Source organism: Ornithodoros turicata, chromosome 6, assembly GCF_037126465.1.
Source record: "Ornithodoros turicata isolate Travis chromosome 6, ASM3712646v1, whole genome shotgun sequence".
NCBI classification, from domain to species: Eukaryota; Metazoa; Arthropoda; class Arachnida; order Ixodida; family Argasidae; genus Ornithodoros; species Ornithodoros turicata.
In genome coordinates, this window is record NC_088206.1 from 18,793,962 (window position 1) to 18,802,751 (window position 8,790).

At 45.8% G+C, this 8,790-nt stretch overlaps 1 protein-coding gene across 1 annotated transcript; it reads right to left on the reverse strand.

Annotated features, from left to right (window-relative positions):
* Positions 1–3,798: 3,798 nt before the first annotated feature.
* LOC135397686 (sulfotransferase 1C2-like) lies at positions 3,799–7,969 on the reverse strand. The gene is made up of 2 exons (XM_064629294.1): positions 7,749–7,969; positions 3,799–4,823 (listed from the first exon to the last, which is right to left on the reverse strand). The coding sequence occupies exon 2, from the start codon at positions 4,810–4,812 to the stop codon at positions 3,829–3,831; it is 984 nt and encodes a 327-aa protein (XP_064485364.1). The 5' UTR covers positions 4,813–4,823; positions 7,749–7,969; the 3' UTR covers positions 3,799–3,828.
* Between the last annotated feature and the right edge of the window lie 821 nt (positions 7,970–8,790).

Here is an 8,790-nt window from a genome sequence, read left to right on the forward strand (position 1 = left end):
AGCCCCGCTTGCTTTATTGCGCAAAAAAGCGCGCGCGAAATGTGCGGTGAGAGGAGGAAGTGTCCTCTGTGTCCTTCATTTGTTTTGCTTTCTTTGTGATAAGACGGTCGTCACCAGCATCGAGGTCAAAGCGGGAGAAAGAAACGTAAAACAAAAGGCAGGAACACTTCCTCCTCTCGCCGCCCCTTCCGTGCGCGCTTTTTCTAATTTTGTTCTACTATTTCTGTTGCTATACTGTGCATAGTTTTTGTTGGGTCTGCGGTTATCTGTTGAGGGCTTCATATTTGTTTTAAAAAAAAGTGAGGTTCGCTTGGCAATATTCGAAGTTCGATAGAAAAAATTAATTTCCCTCAATTAAAAATTGTCTAAAGCCTTCCTAAATGGCAGCAAAAGATTCCAGAAGGTAATTGCCGAAAGTCCCACAATCCTCCAGCTAGTACGTCGCCAGTTAGAATTTTTTATCACTTTAAGTGAAACACCCGCATTGCCATGGGTAAAGATATCGCTTTCTTTGTGGATGCCTCTGTCCTGTTTCAGGTTGATTGATTTCCGTGCCCCTTCCCTTAGTTGTGTTATTGTTAAAGCGACACTGAACTGTAAAAATGCATCCTCGCGGAATGAAAATGCTGTTGCCTTGACATTGAGCCATCCACATAAAAGCAATGGGATTCCTCCGTTGCGTCGTCCGTGATTTGCGCGCGAACAAAATCGCCATTATCACTTTCCTACTTCTCCCCTTCTTAAAAAGCACCACAATGCAGAGAGTCCTGTGATTGGATCCCCTCAGACTGTCACCCACGATGATTGGCCAAATCGTTTGAGGGGATCAATGAGAATCCACTCTGCATTGTCGGTCCTCTTGCGAGGGAGAAAAAGTGAGAAAGCGTAAATTGCGGTTTCTCTTTCTCATAACTCACGAATGATGTAATGGATAGATCCTGTTCCTTTTTTTTGTTGCTCTGGAGGTAACAGCCTCTTTTGCTTGGTGAGCATAAACGTTTGTGCTTTAGTGCCCCTTTAATACGACTCCTGCTCAATAATACTCACTCATCTCCCACTGAGCTCTCCATTTGCTCACCCATGGTAACTCACTCGCTGCTCAGTTCTGTTTGCTGACTCGTTCTCGATCATCTGCTGCTCTGCTCTCAGGGTCAGTGGCAAAGCCAGAAAAATATTCTGGGGGCGGTTCTATGGGGACTTTACATGGGGGGGGAGGATTTCACCCTCATTTCCCTCTCGCAAATGCATTACCAAAGGTGCGATTTCAGGAGGTTTGTACCCCCGAAACCCCCACCCTCCCCCTCTGGCTACTCCACATCTCAGGGTGCTCTTCCTCTCGCTCTTCTGCTCTGGCATCCCAAGGTTGCAAAGTGTGTGAAGCTTATGTGAGGATGGTGGAGCTGATGTGACTGTAATTGGTTCAGAGTGAGACAGTGTGAGGGTCAAGTGAGGCAGCACCGATGGAGTAGGAATGATTCACTCTCTTTCGCGACCCGATACAGAGGAGGACTGGAGTGCTGCACCATCTGTAGCGCAGAGCGGGAAAATCTTGTTGTCACGTGATGCTACGGCTTGGCTGTCATTGGCTGCTCTGTCTGTTCTTCGTGTCCGACCTCCATTTCCCTCCTCGGCATGCCCGCCAGTCGCCGTGGCGCATCATCTGCTCATCTGAACCAACAAATTGGTCTTGTTCCTCGTTGACTGCGAAAAGGAAAGCACGCCAAGCAGCTCGCACCTGGATATGCGTTGTAAATACGACCATCATACACGCTTCTCACTAGATTTATATCTGTCAGGCACAGTGGAAGCTGCCGTGAATCTCGAAGAGTGCATGGTTTTCCCATACGTTTCTATTTTCTAGTTCCAGTGCTGCGCCATCTGTCGCGGGACGTCGGAAACTGCCTTTTCACTCTCTCCGATATTGTCTCTATCTCCGCGCGCCGCCGCTTGCTTTTATAAGGAGTTGCACCCCCTGTCGTTCTTACTCCATATAGACAGCACATGCCTGGTGCTCACTGTTTGCTGTGCGCCTTTATCTCTTTGAGCCACTAGGCGTTGTCTGCTCACCACTTAAGTCCAGTCCTGAGTCATGCTTATTCATGCTCACTCGGGCTCATTTGCTCATCAGTCCTATGTCGCCGCTCATACTTGGTGCTCATGGATGAACGTGATTTGCTCATGTTCAGTTCACGGTGCGTGAATGGCAATCAAGTTCGCCCATTCGCCAGGAGCGTAACATCAGCTCACTCATGCTCAGGTGACCGTGCTTGAGCATCATTTCAGCTCATTCGTGTTGGTATACAGGGTGTCCCAGAAAACGTGTAATTGAATTACAATAAAAAACTACACCACCTAGGATCATGCGGTCAACGGCATTTGTTCTTACTAGGTTTTTGCCACCTCCTCATGTGAATGTCGTGTAACGTAAGTTTAATTATGTAAATTTTTGCGAACTGAAGTCGGAAGTTTGCGAAGTAAAGGTCACTTTTTTACCCCACCAATGTGAAGAGCGTGTCTAATTCACTCAAATTAATGATAATTGACAGGGATATTCAAGGGCTATCCCATCAGAAAATAGCCGAACATCACGCTCTATGGAGGTAGCGCGCGGCAAATTTTTCAGCGCAATCCTTTTCAGTCCGACGAAAGGAGGTTGGAAGCCCAACCCACACCTGCAATGCAGGAAGAGATAACGCAGGTATGGCTTATCGCGTCCAACTTTAGCTGGGATTGCAGTTTCCCTCTCCCAATTTCAGGAACGGTCACTTTTTCTACTATCACTCTGTGGACTGGGTTTGGAACCTCCTTTCGTCGAACTGAGAGCGATTGCGCTCAAAAAGTCGTCGCGCGTTCTGGTTCGGTGCTACGAAAAGCATGATGTTCGGCTATTTTTTCTGATGGGATAGCCCTTGAATATCCCCATCAATTATCATTAATTTGAGTGAATTAGACACGCTCTTCACATTGGTGGGGTAAACAGTGACCTTTACTTGGCAAATTTCCGACTTCAGTTCGCAAAAATTTACATAATTAAACTTACGTTACACGACATTCACATGAGGAGGTGGCAAAAACCTAGTAAGAGCAAATGCCGTTGACCGCATGATTCTAGGTGGTGTAGTTTTTTATTATAATTCAATGACACGTTTTCTGGGATGCCCTGTATATATGTTGTTATGTCGCCAACTCGCAATTTCGCGCATTCTGCTCTGTCCTATACTACTAATACGATAGCATGAAAAGTTATTCTAGTTCGCGGTGGCACCCTGTCTGCTCAAGACAGCCGCAGTCTGTAAAAGTATCGTGGAGTTGTCCACCTTTCTGAGGATTCGGTTGATATCTTATTGCTCTAGCCCCCCCCCCCCCCACACACACACATACACACACACAGTTCTACCGCTTGTTTTAACTAGGGTTTACTAGCTGGGCACTGCACCTTTTATGGCGTTGTATACAACGTCGAAGGTAGTGTATAAAACTGTGTAATGTAATATTGTAGAGTATTGTAGAATTTTTCATTCAGAATTCATACCGTGCATCCAAGCTTGCTCCTCATTGAAATACATAGTAAGGTTTCTGTCTCCCTTTCCTTACACCACGTTCGTTATGGCCGTGTCATTCTGCTGACCTCGCAGAATTTTTCTCGAATGAAAAAACAGAAAAAAATAAACAGAGAAGTACAGAGGCCAGAGCAGCTTCTAAATATCGTTGGAGGGCCAACGTCCATCATAAATCCCACGTAATTCATGACATTTAGAAACCAAACGTACACGTCTAACAAAAGCACGCAACAGGAGCAGCAGGGAAAGCGATACATTCATCTCGAATTTATTTGTCCAGAGAATTGGCTGTTCCGTTTGCGACCGCGTTACAACGAAGACTGTCCCAGTCCCACAAATTCATTAGGTCCGTGTGACCCAAGCGGTCGTTCAACTTCTCCCACAGTCTCTGCCACTGATCAGGCTTGAAATAGGCTTTACACCCACCAACTTCGCCTTTGCGCACAAAGCCCAATCTAGCGCCGTCCCCTTTCCACGTCAGGACTTGCCCGCAGATCTTCCGGATCACTTCCGGTAACTCTTCTTGCGCAAATGCCCTCGTCAGGTTACTTTCGCTCATTTCGTACACGGTTTTCATGTAACTCACGGTACTTTTCTCCAAAACTTGTCCAAGTACATTTTCGTCCCGGAGTGCTCGCGCGTATTCGTCGCCGAGGAAGCCCGCTAACCTCAGAACCCATTTCTTGGTGTCTTTCTTCAGGTCCTCGTATGTTAGGAAGAACACGTTGCTTTCGTTCTTCAATGCGTACGTTGAAAGTAGGTGATCGAAGTAGTCTCCGTGGTCTGTCTCTCCTTTAATGAACATCTCGAAGTAGTCGTCGAAGGAGACGTCTTCGCAGTGGTAAGCGGGAAAGGTCTTCGTGTGATGGTAAAAAGAGACGCAACAATCCCACGGATTCCTCGTTACGTACACGTACTTTGCGACGTTGCTAAAGTTTAGGCGAGTAAATGGCAGATGCGTCTTCATAAAACGTGGTCGGGGCGCGTCTTCGAGGACGTCCGTTCCGAGGAACTCCGGTATGCGAGACCAAGACAGGGCCTGAAAGAAGTTGTCGGCAGACTCTCCCTTGTGCAGAATTAATTGAATGATTTGGGACAGCCAGTGCGTTCCGCACTTTGGATAGGTGACCAGGAATATGTCACCCGGTTCTGGAATAAACCGTAAAGCTTCTTGCACAAATTCTGGCCGGTAGTCTGCTGTGAGACGAAGGCCTTCGATTTCGACGTAAGTTGGTCGACGCCGTGTCGCCATTTTCTTCCTACCTATTCAGTATAAAAAAAACGTCTCGTGAAGAGTGTGCTTCATGGAGGTAACATTTCCTACAAAGCAGACCGTACCGAGTAATTCCCAGCAGTACAAACTAGAAAGAAAAAAAATGTTACAGCGTGGGCAAATAAATGTTCTTAGTGCCTTCTGTTGCTACTCAATTTGTGTTATAGCTTGTTTGCATAATGAGACGCTAGAATGCTTCTGAAATAACATATGAGACGACAAAATGAAGGTGAAAAGCAAGAGTATCCCAAAATCTCGTTCTCTACATCAATTTGACGTCCCTGTGATATCCAATATATGCTACAAACTTAATCTTCATTTTTTTTACATTCCTGTGACGTTCAAAATGCGACAAACTTTTTATCAATTTTTAGACATCCATGTGACGTCCTCCGGACGTCCCGGACGTATGCGACATTTGTGACTTTATTGGCACATCCCAAGGAGATTTGTGGTTTACTGGGATACGCAATGGAAACGCTTGTATATTGTTGCAACCCGTCTTGCAAAAATCCCCTACACACGTCCCCTATACGGACCCCCGTCACAAATGCAGTGTTCAATCGCCCAGCGTCGAACGTGTCAACTCCTCAAAGAGCACTGCATCCAATGCTGCCTCACAGATTCACACGTTTCACACTTGATCGCGCTACGCGCGCGTTCAATTGTCTTTGGTCTCGATTATCATTGAACGAACTCCATGTGACAGGGGTATTAAGGGATTTTTTGTGTTGCCCTCAATTAACTCATTATTTCATTATAGTTACGACATTTTTTTTTCTTTCGATTTTTTACGACATCACAGCAGGGTGCCATTTAGAGAATTACACAGCGTCTTCAGAAGCCTCTAATTCACTTGTTTGCAATCATACACGGCGATAGACCCCAGCTTCGTGCACCAGTCATGCAAAGCTTTATACAACGGCAACGTATATGTCTGCATATTCCTAACAAGTGGTCAATAATTTCAAGAGGGAGATTTTGTTGACACTGAAGCAGCATATCAAAACGTTTTTGTTCGTGAGCTGTCGAAATTACGATTTCGCTTTATAAAGAAAACTGCTGGGTATGCAAAGTACTTTTAGCAAGTTTTTAATGGGAAATCTGCCCGGAAACATCACCGCAAGCGATGCTGTCCCGACGGCCGTTTAGCAAGTTGCAGCTCATGGGCATTTAAAATGCAGGATGGTCTAGAGGGGAGATATTAGCCACTGTCGGCGTACACGGACTACCCCCGTTAACTTTTACGGTGCCGACACTCCAATCTTCTTAACTCGTTATAACGGTGCTATCAAACCTCTAAGCCGAAACCGTTTGCTTTAAACCTGGCTTGCTCAACTGTACCCTTTCCTCTAATGTTCTGGGAAATAACTCTCCGTGACAAGGAACTGACTAAAACGTACGAGGTATCATCACAGCCTACACTCTTAAAAATGAACTTCACCGCATAGCACGTTCCTAGCCAACCGTCATCTCAAATGATATCGTTATCTGCCCTGATTTGTTGAAAACGGGAGGCGTACGCCTTTTTTGTGACAATTATGAACACCATAAGTGTCACAAAAAAGGCGTACGCCCCCTGTTTTCAACAAATCAGTGCAGATAACGATATCATTTGAGATGATGGTTTGCTAGGAGCGTGCTATGCGGTGAAGTTCATTTTTAAGAGTGTATAGCTGATCTGGTCATATTTTAGTCCGTGCAAAACGTGGCTGTGACACAGCGTGACCTTTATGCGATAGACATTGAAATTGATTGTTATGGTTACCCTATACCTCATAAGACCCCTAGAAAAAAAAAAGAAGAAAAAAAGCACGCGCGTGCACATGCCTAGCCGCACTCTAAAAACAGAGCTTCACCTCATAGCACGCTCCTAGCATATCGCATATCATCATCCCGAATGACAACGTTCTCTACCTCTAGTTGAAGAAAAAAAGGGGGGGCGTACGCCATTTGTAGTGGCAATTATGAACTGCATAATACCACAAAAATGGCGTACGCCCCCCGTTTTCAGAAATTCAGGGGGAAGAACGATGCCACTCGAGATAATGGTTCACTCTTAAAAATGAACTTCACCACATAGCACGCTCCTAGCTTACCATAATCTCGAATGATATCTTTATCTGCCCTGATTTGCTGAAAACGGGAGGCGTACGCCTTTTCTGTGACACTTATGCTGTTCATAATTGTCACAAAAAAGGCGTACGCCTCCCGTTTTCATAAGCGGCCGGAATCATAAGAGATTATGGTTGGCTAGGAGCGTGCTTTGCGGTGAAGTTCATTTCTAAGAGTGTTGGGTAGGAGTGTGCTCTGGTGACGTTCATTTTTAAGAGTGCAGGCACGTCGCGAGAAAAAAAAGTATAATTCTGAATACTAAAGGCATCAAATCTTTCCATACTGCTCTGAACCATTCATAATCTTGTACATTATACTCAGTGGCGTAGCCAGACCTCCAAGGTATGGGGGGGGGGGGGGGGGGGCTCGATACGAAAACTCCTTCCGCCCCCCCCCGCTGGTCCTGTGTCGACAACACACACATACTTGTGCACACTGTAAACTGAGGATTAAAAAAAGGACGTTCACAATACGATTACATGTATAAGCTGACATGACCAATGAGGTGGTGTCACGAGATTGGAAGTATTTTGAAAAGCTCATACTTTGAAAACCATTCAAGAGTGCTTCTTAGATAGACGCCATGAACTGCAAGAACTTTCGCGAGCGTCACACTGGTCCCCCCCCCCCCAATATATTATGTTCTCGGATTTGCACGCTTTGTGTGGGTCGGTCCGTGGCAGGTAGGGGGGGCTCGAGCCCCCCTTCCTAGCCCCCCCCCCCCGTGGCTACGCCACTGATTATACTTGTGGTAGTAACTTGGATTGCAACATGAATCGGAGAGAACCAAACCACATTACCTTGAGCAAGTCTAGATGCGTAGTGTCCAGCGATTCCACTAAGTTCGTCGTCGTAAGTAAGTTAGTTCGTCCTCAGACCACGTTGCAGCAGGCACATGCCGGACTCAGTTGGATGAATGAAAGCAAAATAGGTATAGATCTTGAATCCAGAAATCTGGAGCCAGCAACTCCTTAGCACTTCAAGCAACCGTCTCTCTGCTTCGAGGTAAACACCGAGTACATCGTAGACATTATCGGCCTCCTTATCTGTCATAGCGGTGATGGCTATTGCCGAGATTACACGACCAGAATTCAGAGCAGGTAGGTCAGTGATCGGGAGTACCTGAAGTACCAAGTACTCAAGTCCTACTTTACGTACATTCCAACTTGCATACTCTGTACAGTACTTTAAGTACTTTTCTATAGCACTTTCCTGTATACAGGGTGTCCCAGAAATTATAATAAAAAAACTACGCCACCTAGAATCATGCGGTCAACAGCATTTGTTCTTATTAGGTTTTTGCCACCTCCTAATGTGAATGTCATGTACTCCAAGTTTAATTATGTAAATATTTGCGAACTGAACTCGGAAATTTGCCAAGTAAAGGTCACTTTTTTACCCCACCAATATGAAGAGCGTGCCGAATTCACTCAAATTCATGATAATTCACAGTGATACTCACGAGCTATCCCATCGGAAAAAATAGCTGAATATCATGCTTTTCGGAGCACCGGACCATAGCGCGCGATGACTTTTTGAGCGCAATCGCTCGCAGTGCGACGAAAGGAGGTTCCGAAGCCAGCCCACAGAGTGATAGTAGAAAAAGTAACAGTTCCTAAAATTGGGAGAGGGAAAGCATTATCCCAGCGAAAGTCGGACGTGATAAGCCGTGCCTGTTTTATCTCTTTCTGCGATGTCGGGGAGGGCTGGGTTTCCAACCTCCTTTCGTCGGACTGACAAAGATTGCGCTGAAAAATTCATCGTGCGCTATTCTGTGCGACCTCCGTAGAGCATGATGTACGGCTATTTTTTCCGATGGGATAGCTTCTGATTATCCTTGTC

Coding starts and splice junctions, on each gene's coding strand:
- LOC135397686 (XM_064629294.1), bottom strand. CDS start 4,812: ATGGCGACACGGCGTCGACCAACTTACGTCGAAATCGAAGGCCTTCGT.